At 41.5% G+C, this 23,887-nt stretch overlaps 1 protein-coding gene across 1 annotated transcript in view; it reads left to right on the top strand.

The window, feature by feature from the left end:
* cpe (carboxypeptidase E) overlaps positions 1-22,859 on the top strand; it is a 29,315-nt gene extending 6,456 nt beyond the window's left edge. Inside the window, exons 2-9 of the mRNA XM_081360646.1 lie at positions 15,002-15,198; positions 16,740-16,907; positions 17,036-17,153; positions 18,282-18,464; positions 19,618-19,757; positions 19,900-19,999; positions 20,980-21,098; positions 21,183-22,859. Of these exons, the coding sequence (XP_081216772.1) occupies positions 15,002-15,198; positions 16,740-16,907; positions 17,036-17,153; positions 18,282-18,464; positions 19,618-19,757; positions 19,900-19,999; positions 20,980-21,098; positions 21,183-21,281 (1,124 nt within the window). The 3' untranslated portion in view covers positions 21,282-22,859. The remainder of the gene's footprint in view (positions 1-15,001; positions 15,199-16,739; positions 16,908-17,035; positions 17,154-18,281; positions 18,465-19,617; positions 19,758-19,899; positions 20,000-20,979; positions 21,099-21,182) is intronic.
* Positions 22,860-23,887: the final 1,028 nt, after the last annotated feature.

Raw genomic sequence — 23,887 nt, 5'->3', positions numbered from 1 at the left:
TAGAAAGTCACTCTGTGTGCATCTCACAACAGTTCCTATATGAGTGATTTATAGATTACCATGACAGAATATGCTAATTGAAGATAGTTAACTCCACATCAGCAACATAAATTCATCAACTAACCATTCAGAGACGTCCTGTTGCATTCTACATGTTGTCACTTCTTCTTGAGTCTCTCCATCTTTGTCTGACTCCGTTTTAACATTAAAGGCAGAACAGTTTCTGTCATTTTAGTGTGTCTGCGTGAGGTAATCGCAGCTGCTAACACACGAGCTCTTGAAACCCCGCCCTCTGCAGCAGCTCATTTGCATTTAAAGGGCCAGGCACAAAACGGTGCGTTTTTGCAAACCCTCAAAAAGTGACAACTTTAACATGCTATATAAAAATATCTGTGGGGTATTTGTGCTAAAACTTCACACACACACTCTGGGGACATCAGAGACTTATTTTACATCTTGTGAAAAGGGCATTTTACCACCCCTTTAAGTAATTTTACTTAATTTATAACTTTGATATTTACGCTTTCATTTCTACCCGCTTGAATTGAGTACTAATATAGAATTTACTTTTTTTTTTATTCTTGCCTCAACTAACTTTTTCATGTAAATTACATAGTTTTTTTGTGTAGTATTTACTTCACCACAAAATAATGTGTACATTTATGAGAATAACCATTATTTACTGTAATTTATCAACAGCCCTAATGGTATATATTTATTTCACTGCAAGACCCAATTTACATCTTACATTTGCTTCCGAAGGAATTATGATCTGTTTTATAAGTTTGTCTGTGACATTGAATCTTTATTCAAGAAGTTTATTTGAGGCAGATAGTTGTAAGTAAGCATGATATCCTTTTAGCAAGCCTTTGATGAACCTATGCCATTATATTTAGAGTTTTATAGATTTGTCTTAAAAACAGATGTAAGCATACACAAACCACAAAGCTAGAAACAGAATGCTGTGTCTTTAAATGTTTGTCTTCTTGAGGAATTGTCTTAAAGGAGGTTATGATGTCTAACAGTTCTTTTCTTTCTATTGATATATTTTCTTTGTGAGAAAGAGAAGAAAGAGAAAGAGGGATAAAGGGAGTAGGACACTGATACATGAGATAAGTATGTGGGGGGGATGGTGTTGATGTTACAGAATATGTTTAGAGAGAGAGAGGGAGAGAGGTGATGTAGGCTGTATGGCTTACAAATGTGTTATTTTACCCTTTTTGTTTGGCTTTTTCATTGATAGATTAGCAGTTTTCCCTCCCCTGCTGCCCGCACCTCACCTCATCTGTACAGCAGATGATTTTCTCATCACCCCTATCAAGACAGCTTTGCTTTGTTCGGATAAGACACAAATATATAACCGTTTCATAAGAAAGGGAAAGTTGTTCTTCACAATCTGTGTAGGATTTCACACTTTTTGTGGTTATCTTTGATGAAAACCTTCCGCCCACCTGATGTAGGGGTGCAAAAATGGTTTGGACAATAAAAATTCATGAAAAAAATGAAATTTACAGTACCAGTTATTCAAAATATTAATATTTTATAACAATGTAAATCTTTACTATAACTTTTTATCAATTTAGCACATCATTGCTGGATAAAAGTATAAAAAAAAAAAATCAAAAAAAGAAAGAAAAAAAATGACTGACCCTGAACTTTTGAATGGTAGTGTATGTTGTTACAGAATATTTCTATTTTAAATAAATGTTGTTTATTTTGTATTTTTTATTTTTTATTCATCAAATAATTCTGAAAAAGTATCACTGGTTATAATAAAAAAATAAATTATAAATATATATATATATATATACATGTATGTATATATATATATATTATCAGACGCTCATCCATGCCTTTGATTATAATTTATATATATATTATATCTAGGTTGTTTATTAATCGTTAACATGAATGACAAATGTCAAGTAGTAGATAGATTTAGTCTAGATTTTATCTTAGGTGTGGGCAATTGGAAAACCATTTATTGTATTATTACATTCCTTATATCAGTTGATATAAAATATATTAAAAAACACTTAATGAAAGTTACACAGCACATCCTGTCATATATGTTAAAAGAAAAAACAAACAAAAACTGAAAACACCTTTACTTTCTCTCTCTCAGTCTCTCTCTCTCTCTCTCTCTCTCTCTCTCTCTCTCTCTCTCTCTCTCTCTCTCTCTCTCTCTCTCTCACACACACACACACACACACATAGCACTTTCAGACACACATTTCCTGTGGACAGGCCTGGGAATACTTTGCTTTGACTTTAACATCTGTGAAAGAGTTTGGCAGTAATTTAATTTTGAAGTAGTTGGAGCTTCAAAGGCTGGTTGTAAATGTGACAGGGACATACGTCCTTATTTAGGAGCCTGAACACACACACGCTGTGGATATTCCACACATGCTTCTCTTTAATTGCGAGATAAAGAATATTTAGATGTTCAGGGGAGGCAATGAAATGGACGGCTATAAAAAGGCCAGAGCCTGCAAGGACCCCTGCTGAATAAAACAGTGCTTCCATCTGCTTCCAATCTGTGTGCATGGCAATCAAATGCGCATTCAATACTGTATGTCTTTGTTTTCTTGCTTAGGTGTGTTGGCTTTTCTACACAGGTCTGTCCATTATTATCTATTTCAGAGCACATGTAAAGTGCTTATATAATGTTTACAGCGCAATGGTATGTAAATGTTGTCTACATGTTGTGTATTTGTAAACTCTTCGTCTTCATCACAACAAATAGTCAGTATCATGAGCGTATCAGGCAGAATAGTTCTCAGAAGCTCATGTTTCTGAGATTACCAAAGAAAAACGCCAAGTGTCCTTTCCTGGCCTCTTGATTATTTGTGCTTTTGTTACCTGAGGGATGAAATGTGTTTGCCTATGTTAGTGCTCGAGTTTGAGCACAAAATTGTTAGGGAGGGTTTAAATGGGTCAGGACATTGTGTAATAATAGAGAGGATTCTGGAAAGCTCCAAGGACATTACCTGAGCCCATGTTTGCACTGGGTTTAATGAAATAGAATATGTGTTTTGTACTAGTGAGACAGGTACACTGTAGAGAACTTATGGTTAAATGTCTATCTGGTGTCTTTATAAAATGCTATTTTATTTTAAAATGTAATTTATTCTGTTGATGGCAAAGCTGAATTTTCAGCAGCCATTACTCCAGTGAAATTATTCTAATATGCTCAAGAAACATTTCTTATTATTATCAATGTTGAAAACCTAATTCTTTGAAGAATAGAAAGTTCAAAAGAATAGCATTTACTTGAAATAGAATTTATGTCATATAATGTCATTTCACTGTCACTTTTGATCTAGTATTTTATTATCAGCTAAAATAATATAAAATAGAAGCTTAGGCGTAGGCACGGGTGTGCCAGGTTGTGTTAAAGTCTTAATAAAAATGTTTTTCTAAACTTAGACTTAGACTAGAATTGTTGTTTACTTACAATATTTTGTAAATTTAAAATGTCATTTAATTTTTAAATTATTATCGTTAAAAAAATATCTGCTGACATTCGGACTGCCAATCAATCCGCAAACAGCCGCTGACTGTTGTTGTGCTGTTAAGGCTCGCGCAGGGGAGAAATGGAAACAAATGAGCGCAGTTCACACAAAGAAACATAATGAATATACAGCGGTTAAAAAAATTAATGTGGAGTTTTTATATTTATAACATATGATATGATACTGTTAAAGGGGTGGTTGATTATAATTTCACTTTTTTAACTTCAGTTAGTGTGTAATGTTGCTGTTTGAGCATAAACAACATCTGCCAAGTCACGATGCTCAAAGTTCAAAGCAAAGGGAGATATTTTCTTTTAAAGAAATAGCTTTTTAAGGACTATGGCTGGTAGGAACTACACGACATTCCTCCCGGGTTAGTGACATCACTAACCCTAAAATTTACATAAACCCCGCCCCCGAGAACACGATTTATATATTATCATTACAGAATATGCTAATCAATGATTAGAAGATATTTAACTCCACATCAGCTACATAAATTAAAACATAAACAAAAAAGTTTTTGAAATTTTCAGCACACAAGCTGTTGTAGCTCCGTCCCCCGTGCTGGGAGCAGCTGCTCATTTGCATTTAAAGGGACAGACACAAAAACTGTGCATTTTTGCTCACCCTTAAAAAGTGACAATTTGAACATGTTATTTAAAAATATCTGTGGGGTATTTCGAGCTAAAACTTCACATACACACTCTGGAGACATCAGAGACTTATTTTACATCTTGTGAAAAGAGCATTATACCACCCTTTTAAGCAACATCACACGACCACGAGTGCTGAATACCATCACGATTGAAAATGTGATACTGGTTTCATATGAAAGTTCAATAAACAAGTAATTAATATCAAGTCACTTACATTTTAGACACAATATTGACTGTTTTTGTTCTATTTGTGCAGCGAAAATAGTTCCAAACAAAGATCACAGCAGAACAACAGCGCATCTCACCGAAACACATAACCACATTACTGAATGATTCAGCGCTTTGAACAAATCGGTTGAGTCAAAGATTAAATGACCCTGTAACGAGGTTTGTTGGTACGGGAAGAAGGAGGCGGGAACCGGCGAACATTCAACATATTTTAATAAATAAATCCACAAATACAAAAATGAAAGTAAAAGCCAGCAGCCCCTCACGGACGACTGCTGGCAACACAAACCAAAACCAAAAACAAAACATGAACTAAAACACAGGCCTGTCCTCTCTCGCTCTTCACTGTCGTCGCTCCTCCTTTATGCCTCCGCTCCTCCGTGAGAGATGCGAGACCGGTGCGTCTCACAGGTGTAGCTCATCACAATTACGCCACCGATCTCGCGCCGTCCTCCCACGGCCCTCGACCTCGTCCTGCTCGCCACATACCCCCATCGCCCCTCGCAGGCCGGGGGGTACCACCGAGGCTGCGCCTACTCCCCCTCCCCCCCTCCCCGGGGGGACCGATCACGGCGGCTGCGGTACCTGGGGGTATGGACAGACGAGGCGAGAGTACAGGAGACGGAAGCATGAGGAGCGACAGAGACGAGAGAGGGGAGAGAGGAAAAAAAAAAATTCTTGATCCGGTTCCCGGACACACTGCCGCTCGGTCCTCAACCAGCTGAGAGTCACTCGCGGTGCCATGCGATGGTACTGGACATTCGTTGGGGGACGGCTCGACGCCCTTCCGCCTCCTGGCGGCCGGCGGTGACTCCTCTCGAGGGCAGCCGGCAGCGAGTTTCCCGTTCCCTGCTCCGCCCCCATCATGGCCGACGGCAACAGGCTCCGGCCCACGGCGAACGGGAGCGACTCCTCCGCTCCCTCTTGACGGCAGCCACCCCTCCTCGATCCAGGAGCACGGTGTCGAGCTCTCTGTCCCACCAGATCTTCCATCGCTCCAGCACCATCGCCTCGGGCAGCAATCGGCGGCCGACGCTCCCTCGTGCTGCCCGACCTCCTCAGCACCGCGATTCCTCCCAGCAGCGAGGGCTCTCCGACAGCGTGTCCCTCCCTCTTCCCGGGTTTCGGCACCAGTGTAACGAGGTTTGTTGGTACGGGAAGAAGGAGGCGGGAACCGGCGAACATTCAACATATTTTAATAAATAAATCCACAAATACAAAAATGAAAGTAAAAGCCAGCAGCCCCTCACGGACGACTGCTGGCAACACAAACCAAAACCAAAAACAAAACATGAACTAAAACACAGGCCTGTCCTCTCTCGCTCTTCACTGTCGTCGCTCCTCCTTTATGCCTCCGCTCCTCCGTGAGAGATGCGAGACCGGTGCGTCTCACAGGTGTAGCTCATCACAATTACGCCACCGATCTCGCGCCGTCCTCCCACGGCCCTCGACCTCGTCCTGCTCGCCACAGACCCAATAATCAACTGCCTCATTCCTGAACGATTCAGCCGTTTGAACGAATCATTTAAATAAATGACTCAATAACTCATTCATTAAGATGGTCACCTGCCACCCCCTAGTGGTGGTTTAGTTTCGTGTTAAAAAGTAGGCTATCATTCCAATATTTAATATTTGTATATTCAAAAAACATTTAAAACAATCTCATAACATTATTTAATACAGTTGTAATTAATTAATTAATTTGATTGGTAACATCCATATAGAGTCTTATTATTCCAATTTAATTCATTTATCAAATTTAAGAATTTAAAATGAAAGATGAAGTATATATTTAAAACGATTAGGGGAAAAATATATTATACCTCTTTATAAAGGTTAAAATATACCTCTTTATAAAGGTTAAAATATCATAAAATGCAGATTTAAATATGTAAAAGCTGACTGAACACTGATGAGAATATTGCTTCAGAATAAATCATTTTTACAACACACAAAAAAAAACAATTCCTATTTTTTTCTGGACAAGCAATTTTTTGACTTGGACAAGTGAATGACCGATTTACTTGTTCGCAGGACAAGCACATGAAAAGGCTTAATGTTGAGCCCTGAGTTATATTTTATATAGGCCTATAGTATTATGGTTATGTGGCGAGGCTGAGTATAGTTTTACACATCAGCCCAGTCTATTCTGTAAAGTTAGTGATATGCCGGGTCAGGGTTTTTTTGCACATTAATCTGACAATAAATATGGCACACTCAGTTTTTCTTATGCACAGAGACGCTTTTCTAGATACACTAAATAGAAGTATCAGCACCACAGTATTAATCAGAGCTTTGGAATTTAGGGTTAAAGGGATAGTTCACCCAAAAATGAAAATTCTGTCAGTAATTACTCACCCTCATGTTGTTCCAACCCCGTAAGACTTTCGTTCATCTTCGGAACACAAATTAAGATATTTTTGATAAAAGCTGAGAATATATGAGAGCTGTCTCACTCCTTCATAGGCTGCTAGGCAATTGCATCTGCCGGCCCAGAAAAGTTAGTAAAGACATTGTTAAAATAGTCCATGTGACTACAGTGGCTCAACCTTAAGTTTATCAAGCGACGAGAATACTTTTTGTACGCAAAAAACAAAACAAAATAACGACTTTATTCAACTATTAATTTTCTTCTGTGTGGGCCTCTGAGTGAGTTCACGAGAGCGTCTCGGTTACATATGGTAACCCTCGTTCCCTGAGGGAGGGAACGGAGACGTACGTCGTGGTGAACGACGAATAGGAATCTCGCTAGAGAGGCCAATCTACTTCGAGTGAAACTAAACGAGCCAATGCATATTGGCGTGCAATCATTTGCATCAGCTGTGCAGCCTCGCAGCGCGGGTATTTAACGAGCAGCTGGTGTGATTGCACTTCAGTTTTTTGCTGAGGAGCCGAGCCGGTGAGCTGGCTGCCCCGGCGGGTCGCAGCAGATGTGGCGACGGGACGTACGTCTCCGTTCCCTCCCTCAGGGAACGAGGGTTACCATATGTAACCGAGACGTTCCCTATCGTACGGTCACTACGACGTACGTCGTGGTGAACGACGAATAGGAATCCCTACCAAAGTGCCACAGCTGCTGCACCCCATCCAGCGCCCTGAGCAAGCCTCAACACCTTCTTGCCTGTAAGGACGATAGGAGAGGGCTTACACCAAGAGTATCCACACTGTTGTTCCGTGATAACCCATACAGTGAGATATTGGATAACACTGGGAAAGCGTGCCCGAACTGAGGGAGGGGAACGCTGCGGGAACCACATTCTTAAGAAGAGTTATGTGGGAAAAGACATATGGACTAACCCAAGGGTTGTACTGCATATGAATAATGGGTGACTTAGCCCAAGGGAAAGACACAGGCTTCCGTTTAGGAGCAGCCGTGGAAGATATACACATATGGGATCCCTGTAGGGTCACACATATGGGACCCAGCCTAGACCCGGTTCTCAAGGATTCAGCGGATAAAGGCCTGGCACCGGACGCTCCGCCACGTCCGGGCCGAGGGTGTTTGGAGGACTCGACAGGTTTTGACTCTGGAGCAATAAGGGTGCACAGTAGGGTGCAGCAAGCCGACAGAGCCGGTACTCACAGTGTTTCTACCCGTTTAGGGTGAAAACACGGGAGGACACGGGCTCTACACGTAGGCTATAGTATCTAGCGAACGTGTTAGGTGTCGCCCAGCCCGCAGCTCTACAGATATCTGTTAGCGAGGAGCCACGTGCCAGCGCCCAAGAGGATGCAACGCCTCTCGTGGAATGTGCATGCAACCTGAGCGGGCAGGGCACGCCTTGAGCTTCATAAGCCAAGGCGATGGCATCCACTATCCAGTGGGCCATCCCCTGCTTGGAGACAGCCTTTCCCTTCTGCTGGCCTCCATAACAGACAAAGAGCTGGTCTGAGGTCCTGACGCTTTGGGTTCTGTCCACGTACATACGCAGAGCGCGAACGGGACAGAGCAAAGCCAGGGCTGGGTCTGCCTCCTCCAGGGGCAGCGCTTGCAGGTTCACTACCTGATCTCTAAAGGGAGTGGTAGGAACCTTGGGCACATAGCCAGGCCGGGGTCTCAGTACAACATGGTTGTCACCCGGCCCGAACTCTAGGCACGATTCGTCGACCGAAAATGCTTGCAGGTCCCCTACCCTCTTGATCGAGGCCAGTGCAATCAGCAGCAAAGTCTTCAAGGAGAGAAGCTTTAAGTCTGCTGACTGCAAAGGCTCAAGGGGAGCATCCTGAAGTGCTCGGAGCACCAGGGAAAGGTCCCAAGAGGGTATGGAGGGGGGACGAGGAGGATTTAATCGTCTCGCCCCCCTAAGGAACCTGACGACCAGGTCGTGCTTCCCAACTGTTTTGCCATCTATGTGGTCATGATATGCTGAAATAGCAGCAGCATGTACTTTAAGGGTGGAGGGAGACAGCCTTCGCTCCAACCCTTGCCGCAAGAAGGAAAGCACTGACCCTATCGAACATCTTCGGGGGTCCTCTCTGCGGGAGGAACCCACTCGACGAACAGGTTCCACTTCAAGGCGTACGCACGTCTCGTAGACGGCGCTAGCGCAGAAGTGATGGTGTTAAGTACCTCTGGGGGTAAGTCACCTAGAACCTCCGCGTCCCGTCCAGGGACCAGACATGGAGTTTCCAGAGGTCCGGACGCGGGTGCCAAAGGGTGCCCCGTCTCTGAGTCAGAAGATCCTTCCTCAGAGGAATGGGCCAGGGAGGGACTGTCACGAGGAGCATAAGTTCTGGGAACCAAGTCCGGGTGGGCCAATAGGGAGCCACCAGAAGGACCTGCTCCTCGTCCTCCCTGACTTTGCACAGGGTCTGTGCAAGTAGGCTCACTGGGGAAAACGCATATTTGCGGAGGCCCCGGGGCCAGCTGTGTGCCAGTGCATCCGTGCCGAGTGTTCTCTCGGTCAGGGAGTAAAACAACCGGCAGTGGGAGGTCTCTGAGGAGGCAAACAGGTCTACCTGAGCCTCTCCGAACTCTCTCCAGATCAGCTGAACCGCGGGAGCATCGCTCGTGATAGCTCGTCGGCCACACGATTGAGCACACCGGGGACATACATGGCTCGAAGCGACCTCAGATGCTTCTGACTCCAAAGGAGGAGATGGCGGGCGAGTTGCGACATGCGACGGGAGCGTAGACCACCTTGACGGTTGATGTACGCAACGGTCGCAGTGTTGTCCGTACGGACCAGCACGTCTCTGCCCTGTAGCGGCCTTTTCAGGCGGCTCAGAGCGAGACGTACTGCTAGCAACTCAAGGCAGTTGATGTGCCAATGCAGTTGGGGGCCCGTCCACACCCCTGACACTGCATGCCCGTTGTACGTGGCACCCCAGCCCGTGGCAGAGGCATCTGTGAAAACCACAGCATGCCTGGACACCTGTTCCAAGGGGACTCCTGCCCGAAGGAACGAGGGGTCTGACCACGGACTGAAGGTCTGGCGGCACTCCGGAGTGATTGCCACCCGGTGAGTGCCGTGATGCCACGCCCATCTCGGGACTCGGCCATGAAGCCAGTGCTGAAGCGGTCTCATATGGAGCAGGCCGAGCGGAGTTACCGCTGCTGCCGCTGCCATATGCCCCAGGAGCCTCTGAAAGAATTTCAGTGGGACCGCTGTCCTGCCTTAGAACGTGTTCAAGCAGTTCAACACCGACCGAGTGCGCTGCTCTGTGAGGCGCGCTGTCTGAACGACCGAATCCAACTCCATACCGAGAAAAGAGAACCTCTGCACGGGGGCGAGTTTGCTCTTTTCCCAGTCGACCTGAAGGCCCAGCTGGCTGAGGTGCCTGAGCACGAGGTCCCTGTGTTCGCATAACTGATCTCGAGAGTGTGCTAGTATGAGCCAGTCATCAAGATAGTTGAGGATGCGAACGCCCTGTTCTCTCATGGGAACAAGGGCCCCCTCCGTGACTTTCGTGAAGACACGGGGAGACAGGGCCAGCCCGAAGGGCAGGACCTTGTACTGATATGCTCGACCCTCGAACGCAAAGCGCAGAAACGGCCTGTGTCGAGGAAGAATCGAGACATGAAAGTACGTGTCCATCAGGTCGATCGCTGCAAACCAATCTCGGGGACGGATGCATTCGAAAATGCGTTTCTGCGTGAGCATTTTGAACGGTAGCTTGTGAAGGCTCCAATTCAAACTCACTGATCCAAGATCGGTCGTAACCCACCACCTATCTTGGGTACAATGAAGTAGGGACTGTAGTGCCCTGACCTCATATCGGCTGGAGGGACCGGCTCTATCGCGTCCTTCGCCAGTAGGACTGCGATCTCCACGCGCAAGACATGGGCATCGGCTGCTCTCACTGTAGTGGAGTGGATGGCCCGAAACTTGGGGGACGCCGGGCGAACTGAATCGCATAGCCGAGCCTGATGGTCCGAATAAGCCAGCAAGACGGACTGGGGAGCGCTAGCCAGGCTCGCAGAGACCGTACAAGCGGGACCAAAGGGACCGTAGGCTTACCCGGAGTGGGGCAGCGAGGTGGAAGACAGGGCTCAGCTCGGAAGGCTCTCTCTGGGAGGCGGCCCGTAGCGGAGTCTGAGTGTGCTGTGCAACACTTACCTGAATCCACGAGGCAGGAGGTGCAGGAGGCAGCTTGGTTGCATTCTCGAACCGCACACTGTTGCCTGCTGGCGATAGAAGAGGCGGATGAGAGTGGTGAGGATTCTGTCCTCCCACTGCTCTCCTGGCCCTCTTCAGACCCAGGGACAGAAGAACTGCTCTTTTTTTTTTTTTTTTTTTTGAGAATTTGGGTACCACTGTGACTCCAGTGGTGGAACACTCAAAAAATTCGTTCCCCGGCCCTCCACCAGAAAAGAGCAGCTCCCCATCTCCGGGTCACCCATCTCAGGGGTGATTGTTTCACCGACCACTTAAACAGTGGCTGAGACGGGCGGTGTCATCCTCCTGCAGCGGACACAGTAGAGCAGCCTGTGTCGGAGTGTTTTTATTTTTATTTTTATTTATTTATTTTTTGCAGGGGATGACAACCTTGGCGACAAGTAGACTGAGGGGCAGCCCACGAGGCACTCTGGTGGTACGTCGGGGAAGCACTTCAGTCTGCTGCTGACTGCGGAGAACTGCTGGGCCAATTCTCAACAGTGTCGCCGAAAAGGCCACCTTGTGAGATGGGAGCATCGAGAAAGCGTACTTTGACGACGTCTCGCACCTCTGCAAGGACAGCCAGGGGCGCTTCTGGACCACCAAGGTGGACATCGTCTGGCCGAGGGCCTGCGCTGTGACTTGAACACGGTCAGTCGACAAGTGCAGCTCAACTCCGGCTCAGAACTACCCTCGTGCAATAAGAGTGCCTTGGCCTCGCATGCAGGGCAGAGGTGGCTCGCCAGAGGCACAGCCACCCCACCAACGAGGGTAGCGAGAGAGGTGAAAACTTAACAGAATTTGGCACTTTTGGCGTTCCATATTTTGGCACCAATATAGCTCCATACTCCTAAGTTTTCAATGCACATCCGAGAAAGACCCGGGAAAGCATGGCTGTCAGTTCTGAATCTGATTCAGCATAAGCACACACACACTATTACAGTGGGAACTCAGCATACCCTCATTTCCAGAACAAACAGGCCCTCTCTCCGATGCAGCAATCGACATCTGCCCTCAGCTGGAGCCCTGAATGAAACGCTAGGTTCCTCCAATTTTGAAGGACCAGCAATCTCATCCATAAGCTGCACAGCTTGTGATGCGCTAGAGAGGGAGGGGCCCTAGGGGGTTGGTTCCCCGAAGGAGAAGCCCTCAGCTCTCAGATCACCCAAGCCATTTTACTGAAGTAGACCTCTCCTGGTGGCCACCAGGGAGGGCGCTACAACAGAGAATAGACAAGGAGACCGCGCACCTAGAGCGCCGAGCGAGCGCTGGGTTGCCGTGACAACCCGCGCTGCAGCCCGGCAGCTCGACGGCACACGACACGCTGAGGAGCGAGAGATCCGTCGGGTTTTCCCCGCGAACGCTCTCGCTCATGGTCCCCCAGAGTGTCGAGCAGACCTGCAGCTGTGCTTTTACACACAGCAGCGGCTGGCCAACAACAGAGGGGACTCAACTTTCCGGAGAAAGAAGAGTTGACCGGCGTGCCGACGTGGTCATGTTCCCGTGCGAGAACATGAACCACCCACGAACACAGTCTCACATGTTTCCCAGGCATGCGAGACAGTGATCGTGGCCGTCAGTGAGGACAGGAAACGACCGCAACCAGAAACACACGGGTGGAATGTCATCTTTAGAAAGACGCCACTCACACCCATGTAAGCTCTTTCAGGGAAATACTCTCCTAGGTACTGAAGCACGCAGGGGAACGGTCGCAGCGGACACAGACAGGAATATGCAACCTGACGTGCGCTGTCTCTCTTCACGGCGGTCTTACCAGCCATAAGAACGGCTATTCAGCGCTCTTGGCGCACCGTTACCAGCTGTGAAAACAGCTTTTTTGTTTTGCTCAGTCAGAAACACAAAAACAAAAAGAGAGAGAAAAAGAAAGTCGACCCCGCTGCTGCGCTGTATCGCCCGCACCAGACACGAGAGATCATCTTGAAGAGCTTGCTCGTTGTTTGATCACTCAGTAGATTAAACAGCATCGAAACGCTCGGCTCCGAAGCAAAAAGCTGAAGTGCAATCACACCAGCTGCTCGTTAAATACCCGCGCTGCGAGGCTGCACAGCTGATGCAAATGATTGCACGCCAATATGCATTGGCTCGTTTAGTTTCACTCGAAGTAGATTGGCCTCTCTAGCGAGATTCCTATTCGTCGTTCACCACGACGTACGTCGTAGTGACCGTACGATAGGGAACTGAGAAGATGACGCAGATGGGTCTCGATGTAGTGTTTAAAATTATTCTAAAGTGTGTATTTCCTGGATGTCTGAATCGTAAGAAACGTAAAGGTGCATTACCAATGCTGCAAAATGAATGGCTTTCACACTTTCCCATCAAATGATCGTGAGCGTCATCTCAGTTCTCGCGCATGTGTCGTGGCGCTCTCGTGAACTCACGTTATTTGTTATTTGCTCTCTGCAAAAAAAATAAATAAATAAGGATGATTGTATATTTGAGAATATAGGTCCATAGGTTTGAAATGAATATTTGTGCTTGTTGTGAATATACCTTTATGCATATATTTTTTCAGCTGCACTTCTCTTTACAAATATTTACGGACACGTGTAGGCTATCATTACTACATCTGTTCAGTCAATCAAGCATTATGAATGTTATTTAGATTAATGTCCTCTCTCTCTCTGTCTTACTGTGTGTGTGTGTTAATCTTGACATCTGGCTAGGTGTACTTCTCTAGGAATACTTCTCTGTAAATCCACAACCTAGACAATAATCACTCTATAAACAAGGGGACCAAGTCATTCTTGTACACAAATAAGACTATGTCTTGAGTCTGGACTAATTAAAGGGATTGCTTTTAAAGAAGTACAGAAGAGAACATTAAATAACCAAGAGGAAGTCCAACATCTCATATAAAATGAATAGAAAATAAAACAGCTCATAAAATATTTAGTTTGACCTCCCAGGGTAGAAATGACTCAGTCTTTAAAGAATTTCAGGCTCTATTTTTTGGAAATCGACAAGTATATTTAAATATTATTTAATTATGTAGATATTTTAAATATCTGTCCTTGTTGCTTTGATTTTGGGTAATTTTTGATATGGTTGACTTTTTATGTTATGATTTGCGGTGTATTTTATTTATTTTTTTCTGATATTTTCTGATCAGCCGCATCCTTGTATTAACCCTGCTAACAGGGAACATTCTCAGAACTTTGGTTAACGTTCTGCCATGGTTCTTTCATAGTTATGAAGAAACAGTCTTCCAGTAACATTAATGGAACATTTGTTCAATTTTATCTGGTCTTTAAAAAAAATACTAGCACAAAAACGTTATTTATACATACATTGTTCATGGAACTTTTTTTTTCCGTTGGACGTTCGTTTAATGTTTTTGTTACTTCTTGTTTCAGAATGTTTTTCAGAGCATTCAAAAGTAATGTTGCCATAATGTTTTAAGGATGGATTGTTCTCTTGATGTTTGCATATGCAACATTTTGAACATTCAGTTAAAAGCTAAAAGTTTTATAACTTAATGGGAACGTTAGCAAAAAGTTCTTAGAACATATTTGTTTCAGTTTTTGAAATCAACAGTGTAATGAGATAAATTTGTCCGTAGTAAAGTCTTTTTATCATTTAAAAGCTTAAAATATATTATTTATTAATATAATATTTTATTATTTATTGAATGTAATGCAATTGAATTTAGGTTAAAGTTTAAGTTCAGTGTTTATTTTTCTCTCTATGTGTGAATCTCTCTATTTGTTCTAACCCAGTACAAAGGTAATAAAATGTATGTAATAACTGCTAAATTATGGACTGTGATCTGTGATTTGATCCATTGGTAATATACTGTTGGTGTTGTTTTTAACATTTACATATCGATGATGTAGCTGTCAATAACTATTTGAGCATACAACACTCTTTTCATAAAAAATAAAGCTTAAAATAACTGGCAAAGCATCATTTAGTTGTTATTTGTGTCAGTTAATGTGCATACAGACTCATGTCATTAACTGTGTATGTTTCTGTGTGACAGGTGAGCCGGAGTTTAAGTACATTGGGAACATGCACGGTAATGAGGCCGTGGGCAGAGAGCTGCTCATCTATCTGGCTCAGTATCTCTGTAATGAGTACCAGGAGGGCAATGACACCATTATCGACCTGATCCACTCCACACGCATTCACATCATGCCCTCCATGAATCCTGACGGCTTCGAGAAAGCAGCCTCACAGGTAAACACACACACACATCTTACACAATAAAAGAAGAATCTAAAATCTAGAATGCAATTGTAACTCTTTCTAAACTGTATGTGATGGACAGAATCATATTTAGAACTATGGAACAAGACAAACGAAGCTGCTACAGCTACAGTAAGCCCTGATTGTACAGTATTTTGAGTTTTCAGGTATCACCGGTTGACTAGTCTGGTGTTCAACATCTTTTAGCAGATAGTTGTTTTGTCAGAATGCATGGGTGCTGATTTCATAACACTTCTGTGGTTTACCACATCCTTCTGCAGCCTGTACTCACACAAGTGTGGGCTTTGACATTTCAAGACACAATTGACATATTTTATTCATGAGGCCCCTGGAATTTTAGTTACACGTTTGTTGAGGGGAAACCAAGAGATTATTAAACACCTCGCTGGGATGTGGTTTAGCACACTGCTTTACTGCTTCAGAAGTAATAAATGTCTGTGCTGACCACAAAGCAAACATGCGTCGTCTCTGGGCTTTTGTGATCGTTTCAGAGGTGGATGGAAAGTCCTGTCCTGGCAACTAAAAGCACAAAGGTTGCATATTTTATATAGTGCATATTTTATGCAAATTTCTTTAGAAAATGATTTCAGGAGGACAGAGAGGATGATAGAGGTCACAGATAAAATAAAGGCTTGTGTCATTGATTTGGGTTTGTACCTTTAAACAGTTGTAACGGTTGTATTCAGACTTCCTCCTTCAGCCAAACTCACTTTACAAAACTCTGGCATTTCCTGAAGCGTCTGCAAAATGACAAGTGATTTCCTCCACACCACAGTCTGAAGCTTAGTCTCCATATCTCAGTCTGTTTAACTTTCACCTGTGTGTTATGTCAGAACTTCTGTTGGCTGGTTTTAGAGGAGTTGTGGGCACTATTTATCTTGAATACTATCTTGGGGGAGACCAGTTAAACCAACTTAAACCAGCTAAAGTTTTTCAGCAGGAAGTAACACCAACTATAAATTTGAAAATATACTTATAAATACTTGTATTTTTTGTAATAAAAGTTACTTTCTAAAAATAGTTTTTATAAAATCTGTCTTCTAAATTTCTTATATATATAAATTATTATAAAAATATATTTGAAAAAATCAACGTTGATAATAATAAAAAAGTTTCTTGGGTCACTGAAGGATCATGGAAAAAAGGATCATGTGACACTGAAGACTGGAGTAATGGCTGCTGAAAATGAAAAAAAGAAAGAAAAATATTTCCCATTATTAGTTTGTATTAATATATTTATCAAATACAATGCAGCTTTGGTGAGGTATTTGGTAAAAACAAACATAAAACACCAAAAAAAAAAAAAACCTAAAAAGTCACTATGTACTTTACTGGTATGGAAAAAGCTGCATAAAGATTATTTTTTAAAAATAGCATAAGCGTAAGAATGCACGTTTGGGACAAATTTTACTTGCTGCTTAAAATAGAGAGCTTATTATTTTTTAAATCATGTTTTTAATGATTGTGATAATTCTGCTAATGGCATTATTTTTTGTAATATATATGTGCAGTCTGGTGAGATGAAGGACTGGTTTGTGGGCCGCAGCAACGCTCAGGGAATTGATCTGAACCGCAACTTTCCAGATCTTGATCGCATCGTCTACATGAACGAAAGAGAGGGAGGATCTAACAATCACCTCCTGAAAAACCTGAAGAAAGCTGTGGATGAAAACACCAAGGTGAGAAAGGGTTTGATTAACTATTTGTCAAAAATTGCAGCATGGTATAAGTAGTGTCACACATCTAGGAAGAGAATCAGTGGTTTTGGGGCTGGTAAAATGAATGATTGGACCTGTGTATGTTACAGCTCGCACCAGAAACTAAGGCTGTCATTCACTGGATTATAGACATTCCATTTGTCCTGTCAGCCAATCTGCATGGAGGAGACGTGGTGGCCAACTACCCATATGATGAGACACGCAGTGGTGAGTAACCACACATATGCAGTATTATACACAAAAACACATACAAACGTATATAGAATATACAGTATATATTATTATTCTTTAAGTGAGCTTATAATATAATATAATAATAAAATACATTTAATTTAATTCAAAAGTTTTGTCAGTTAGATTAAAAAAAAGAAATTAATACTTTTATTTAGCAAGAATGCAATAAATTGATCAAAAGGCACTTTTAGATTGTTACATTGTTTCTATTTCAAATAAATGCTGTTCTTTTGTACTTTCTATTAATCAAATAATGCTGAAAAAACTGTATCATGATTTCCACAAAAATATTAAGCTGCACAACTGTTTTCAACATTGATAATAAAAGCGATGTTTCTTGAGCAGCAAATAATCATATTAGAATGAATTCTGAAGGATTCAGCACTGACATCACAGGAATACATTACATTTTAAAATATATTCAAATAGAAACAGTCATTATTAATAAAAAAATGTAACATTTGAAGATTGTTACTCATTACATTGCTTATTTTTTTATCAAATAAATAACATCTGCAATATAAATAAATCTAATATAATTACTACACAGTAATCCTAACCATTACACACCTTTTTCCATCATTTAACATAATTCAACTATTATTTAACCTTTTTACTAATTGGTTTTAGAAAATTTCCTTACACATGAATCAACCTTCATCCTTCACGTTTTGTGGTGGTTTCATTTTCAAGTACTTTTAGTTTGTCTTCATTATTTCCTGTATTTCCTTTCTGTTTCCATTATCTCTGGTTGTCATGGTTACTTATTGTTTGATTGATTACACACACCTGTTCCTTGTTTTGATCCTTGGTTTGTTGTGTATATATAATGCCCTCAGTTTCTTTCACTCATTGTCTGGTGTTGCCTGTGCCTTAGCACACTGTTACATTGCATTTTTGTTTGTGGATTATATTCTTTTGCTTTTTGTAAATAAAGTTATGCTGCTATTAGATCTGCTTTGCCTCACCTCGTCTTCTTCCTCTGACCGCATGTTACACATAGAATTAAACCAGGAACATTTATCATGAAATTTGATTGAGTCTTTGTAATGTAATTGATATGGTAATGACAGAACTGTGTCTTTTCTGTTTGTCCATCAGGTTCTACTCATGAATATAGTGCTAGTCCAGACGATCTGGTGTTTAAGACTTTGGCTAAGGCCTACTCCAGCTATAACCCAGTGATGTCTGACCCAAACCGGCCGCCATGTCGCAAGAATGATGATGACTCCAGTTTCACAGAGGGCATCACTAATGGAGGAGCCTGGTACAGCGTGCCTGGAGGTACAATACACAGCTTCAGAAAATCACTCATCTGGTGTCTGTACTACTTGTGCTGTACATCAGAACATCTGTATAAAGGAGTTCAGTGACCTAGTAATAGTGCAGAGTAGTAAATCTTTATTAAAAATAATATGTAATTATATAATTATATACAACACAAATTATTAGTTATTAAAAATGTGTTAAATGCCAGATTTTCATTTTGGATCCCACTGTACTAAATGGTAGATCCTGATTTTACCAGGTACAATATGTTCCTGGATCAGCATCTTTATTGATCCTAGAACAACATTCATATTTGAGGGACAACTTTAAAGTTTATGTCAAGTTGAGGCATACAACCAAGGTTAGGTGCTTATGCATCATAATGCATTAAGTGTTACCTATCTGATTTTCCCTCTGATTTTAGGGATAACTTATGGGTAGGGTTAGATTTAGGGGTAGGGATATGGTTAGCATTACATTTTCAGACAGGAAAGTTGTTCCAGGATCAACAAAATATGTTGACCCAGGAACACGTCCAACTCAGTAAAATCAGGACATGCATATATTATATGATTGCATGGGTTAATGTGCTTACTCAGGACATTTATTTCATAAATGCTAAAGGCAGAAGGTCTAATACCAGATTTGCATAGGAAACTAACAAATGTTTTTAAACGGCTAAACTTTTCAAGAGATCAAGATGGAGGTATATTATAAGTTTAGAGCTTTATTTAGTTGGAAGGAAACTTGTAAATTTATAGAAATGCCATGAAAAAGGCATGGGAATTAATTTGTCAAAAGCTGGCTTTCAAATTAGCAGTCTGGGGAAGGTCTGATAGCATGACCTGAACATCTTTGGGATTAATTGGAACACCAACTCAAGCATGCTGACCATGCTGATGTTCTCCTTTCAAATCCCCACAGCCATGTTTCAAAATTGAGTGGAACAATTTCCTGGAAGAGTGGAAGCTTTTATAGCAGCAAAGGGGGATTAATGCAGATGGTTTTGAAATTAAATGTGCAACAAGCTTATATAAGTGGGTGTTTGGGTGTCCGCATACTTTTGGCCATGTTGTGCATGTTAGCTACAAATAAAAAATCACCAAGAAAAATGGCACTCGCTGTCTGTTGTCAACCCTTGATGTTTCTTTTTCTCTCTCTCTGTCAGGTATGCAGGACTTCAACTATCTGAGCAGTAATTGTTTTGAGATCACTCTGGAGCTGAGCTGTGATAAGTTTCCTCCTGAGGACACACTCAAGCAGTACTGGGACCAGAACCGCAACTCACTGGTCAGCTATATAGAGCAGGTACACCCCAAAACTTTGCTTTCACATGCCTAGTGCTCACAGAAGGAGAGAGTTGTTTTGTTTTCTGTAAAGCTCAGACTCATGAGTCAGGATTAGAAGGGGGTATTTTTTCATCCTTTTTGATCCCTCATGTCCTTCGCAGGTTCACAGAGGAGTAGCAGGATTTGTTCGTGATCTCCAAGGAAACCCCATTTCAAACGCTTCTATTTCCGTTGAAGGAATTGACCACGATATCACCACAGGTATACACACACACACACACACACACACACACACACACACACACACACACACACACACACACACACACACACACACACACACACACACACACACACACACACACACACACACACACACACAGCAATTTAATATTCATTTAAAGGCTAGGCACCACTAGCATCATTAAACAGAATTTATAACTATATACAGTATATATTTCATTCTTTTTTCATAATTGATTAACTTTGACACTATTGAACTGAATTGAATTCACATTGAAATGACTTGAGCTGAATAATGACACCATTAGAGCTGCTTTATAGCTGACATTGAAGTTTTTTCATAATTGATGAATTCTGCAACATTTATTTTTTAATTAAATTTGTTTAATATTAACATTTATTTTTTATATTAAAGATAATATAGAAAAAAAAAATACTGACCCCAAACTTCACAAAAGTAAAAAAAAAAGGATCATGTGACGCTAAAGACTGGAGTAAAGATGCTGTAAATTCAGCTTTGCATCACAGAAGTAAATAATATTTTAAAGTATATTAAAAATAGAAAACCATTATTTTAAATCGTAATCATTTTTTCACAATATTACTGTTTTTTTCAGTATTTTTGATCAAATAAATACAGACTTGATGAGCATAAGAGACTTCTTTCAAAATCATTAAAAATATAAATGTTTCCAAACTTTTTAATAATATATACATATACAAATAATTTATACATTGGTTTTTAACCCGTCAGTGAATTCTGCCTACTATTTTTTATATATTTAATGTCTCTGCAAATTAAGCTCTTGTATAAGAAAGTTTTTTTTTTTTTAGAAAAAAAAAACGGGGGGAAAAATACACATTTCACATTTATGACATGAACTCTACAACCCAGCTTGGTTTCTGCTGAAAACAATTGTGTGTAGGTCTGCCCTCTTGTGGCCATTGTTTGCCACTTTATTTGGAAGTTAAATCACTCTCATTCTTTTTTTCTTTAGCTAAGGATGGCGATTACTGGCGCTTGTTGGCTCCTGGTAACTACAAAGTATCAGCATCTGCATCTGGATACCTCACTGTGGTCAAGAAAGTAGCTGTTCCCCACAGCCCTGCTACACGGGTAAACACAGACCCTCTTTTCTCTTCCTCTTCTCATAATATCTCATTTCCCCTTTCTCATGTCTCCAATTTCTCTCAACCTCAGCTGGATTTTGAGCTGGAGTCGCTGGAAGAGAGGAAGGAGGAAGAGAAGGAGGAGCTCATGGATTGGTGGAAGATGATGTCAGAGACACTCAACTTCTAACTGACCTGAAGCAGAGGCCATCACAAGCATTCTGGGTGTAAAATATTTATTGTTGTCTTATGTGTGTGCTCATTAACCTAAAATAACTTAATTCAGCTTTTTTTTTTTTTTTTTTATTGTTTTATGTTAGAGGCACTACATCTGAACGTATTTACAGTACAACAGCCATATGCACATTATACAATTCATACATGTTAACAAAGACAACCAGTGATAGTGCTGGGCGAGGTACCTGCATACTTTGGATGGTTGTCCTTGTAAATATGGATGAATACATATATTTCCACTAAATGAAATGCTGTGTGAAGTAAAGTTGATCCTTTTGCAGGGTTTTTGCAATTTTGATCAACTTGGTTATTGTTATTTTAGGGCATTGTGTATCATCTGCTTGTGTTTCCTGCAAAGGTACACACAGAAAAGAAACACGTAACATTGAGTCGATATTGTGGAGGCATTGGACCGATCTATTTCTCTTTTGTAACGTTGTGTTTTACATTGATATTGTGAGATTCTTTTGTTGCTATGGTCACCAATCACACCAACCAATCAGAGAGCACTGTGTTGTGATGAATGTACGTGTCAGCAATGAATATGACTATTTATTCTGATTATGACTGAAGCCAATGTAGACAATACTCATTTACACCTGATCACAAGTCTGTTTCTATTCAAACACTGTTTCAATAATATTATGCTTGATGTTTCGAATGGGAGTGCTTTTGATAAACCTGTTTCATTTACTAATGCTTTAATAATTACAACTTTGAATATCATATCAAGACAATTCTTCAGATGAATAGAAAATGGAAGAGGTTATCAATTGAACTCCTATCTTATGTTATAAGAACTATATAGGAAATAAAAAAATATGAAATGATAGATAATAGCTATAAATCTGTGTTATCTATGTTTGTAAAGCAGAGTTTCATTTCAGATCATTTAACAGCAGATTTTAATGGCACAAGCTAAGCAAATAGAAGTTTATCTAGATCTGATGGTTTTGTAATCTATACCAAAATGCACAATTGTGCCCAATGAAATACTATCTGCAGTCTTTATTAAACATTCTGTAATATATTGTCTTTTTTGTCTGTTTCAGTATCTTTATAATTCGTGTTTTTCTGTCATATGAAACGGCACGTTAATGCTAAATCAATGACCATTTTGATCAAGTCTATAATCCTGCATTCAGAATTGGTCCTACTGATTTTGGAAATTTCATGCACATTGAAATTAAACAAATTAAAGCTTAAACTTTCAATATTCATTGAAATATTGAAAGTTTAAGATTTAATTTGTTTAATTTCAGTGTGCATGAAATTTCCCAAATAGAACCAATTCTGAATGCAGGATTATAGACTTAGCATGTGCCATTTCATATGACAGAAAAACATGAATTATAAAGATACTTTCTATTATAAATAAACACGAATTATAAAGATACTTTCTATTTCAAGCCAGCTTATATATTTCTCCTTTGAGACTTCAGTGGTATGTCTTGTATATGAATGTAATGATGGTTTAATTGAATGACGCATTTCGCAACCAAAATAAACTTCCCTTTCTGTTGTCAGACTTATCCTGTTTTTCTTGTCTTTCTAAATCAGTGTGTCTGTTTTGTCTTAATAGCTGCACATACTAACATTAGTGGTATTAAAATGAATAAGTGTGACAGCACTGCAGTAGTAAGTAGGGTCTTGAAACATTTTAATGGTAATATATAACAAGCAGAAAAAATGGCCCAGGTCCATACCTTCTGACTATACATTATCCAATAATTAAAATCATTCAGAACATAATTATGGTGTAATATATAAACCCTTTAGGGTCCAATTCTCACTAGCTTATCGCCATGTGTATTACTAGGATATTGGCTATTAGTACTTATCTGTATAAAGCACATATTAATGCCTTATTATGCATAACAATATTCAACCTCCTTTAATCATACCCAACACTGAACAACTACCTTACTAACTATTCATGAGCAGTTTCTGTTCCATGGACTGGTGCCTTGTCGTGGTGGAACAGCTTGTGAGTCCTAATGACCCTGAGAGCTAAGCTGGCGGGGGCCTTGTACCCCTGGTAGCTTCAAGCAAGCCAGACAGGTCAAAGGCGAGAGACCAGACGAAACCCAGTCCACCCTGCTAGCCCGGCAGCAGGGTCTGGTATGCTGAGTATCAGAGCGCATTTGCTGTCACAGCACCTGAGTTGGTCTGTCTCAGCCGCCCGGTGAGCAGAAGAGCACCTCGCCAATGGTCACGGGGCAATAGACCTAGTCAGCTGGTCACTGCGGGGAAACTCATAACTACACCAACCATCACATACCTGTGTTCTGTTGGAATCTGTAGCATTGAGTCCAGAGGTGGAAGTTTGACCTGGGCACGCATCCTTTCACTTAATTTTTGCCCGGGCGCTCGAGCACCTCATCTCTCCATTATGATGTCTAACATTCAGCCTCCACGACTGGCAACTCGGGAGCACTCTGTCCTTAAGAGTGCTGTCGTTGCTCGGCAAGGTTCACGTGTACGGCAGGCGTGACCTGGTCGTCATCCTGCAACTGTTGCATCCTCCATCGCATGCTGGAATGTGCGTTCTCTTGGCGT

This window comes from Scardinius erythrophthalmus (genome assembly GCF_964197995.2).
Source record: "Scardinius erythrophthalmus genome assembly, chromosome: 3".
Lineage (NCBI taxonomy): Eukaryota > Metazoa > Chordata > Actinopteri > Cypriniformes > Leuciscidae > Scardinius > Scardinius erythrophthalmus.
Note: the sequence above shows the minus strand (reverse complement) of the source record. Positions and strands in the feature narration are given on the sequence as shown.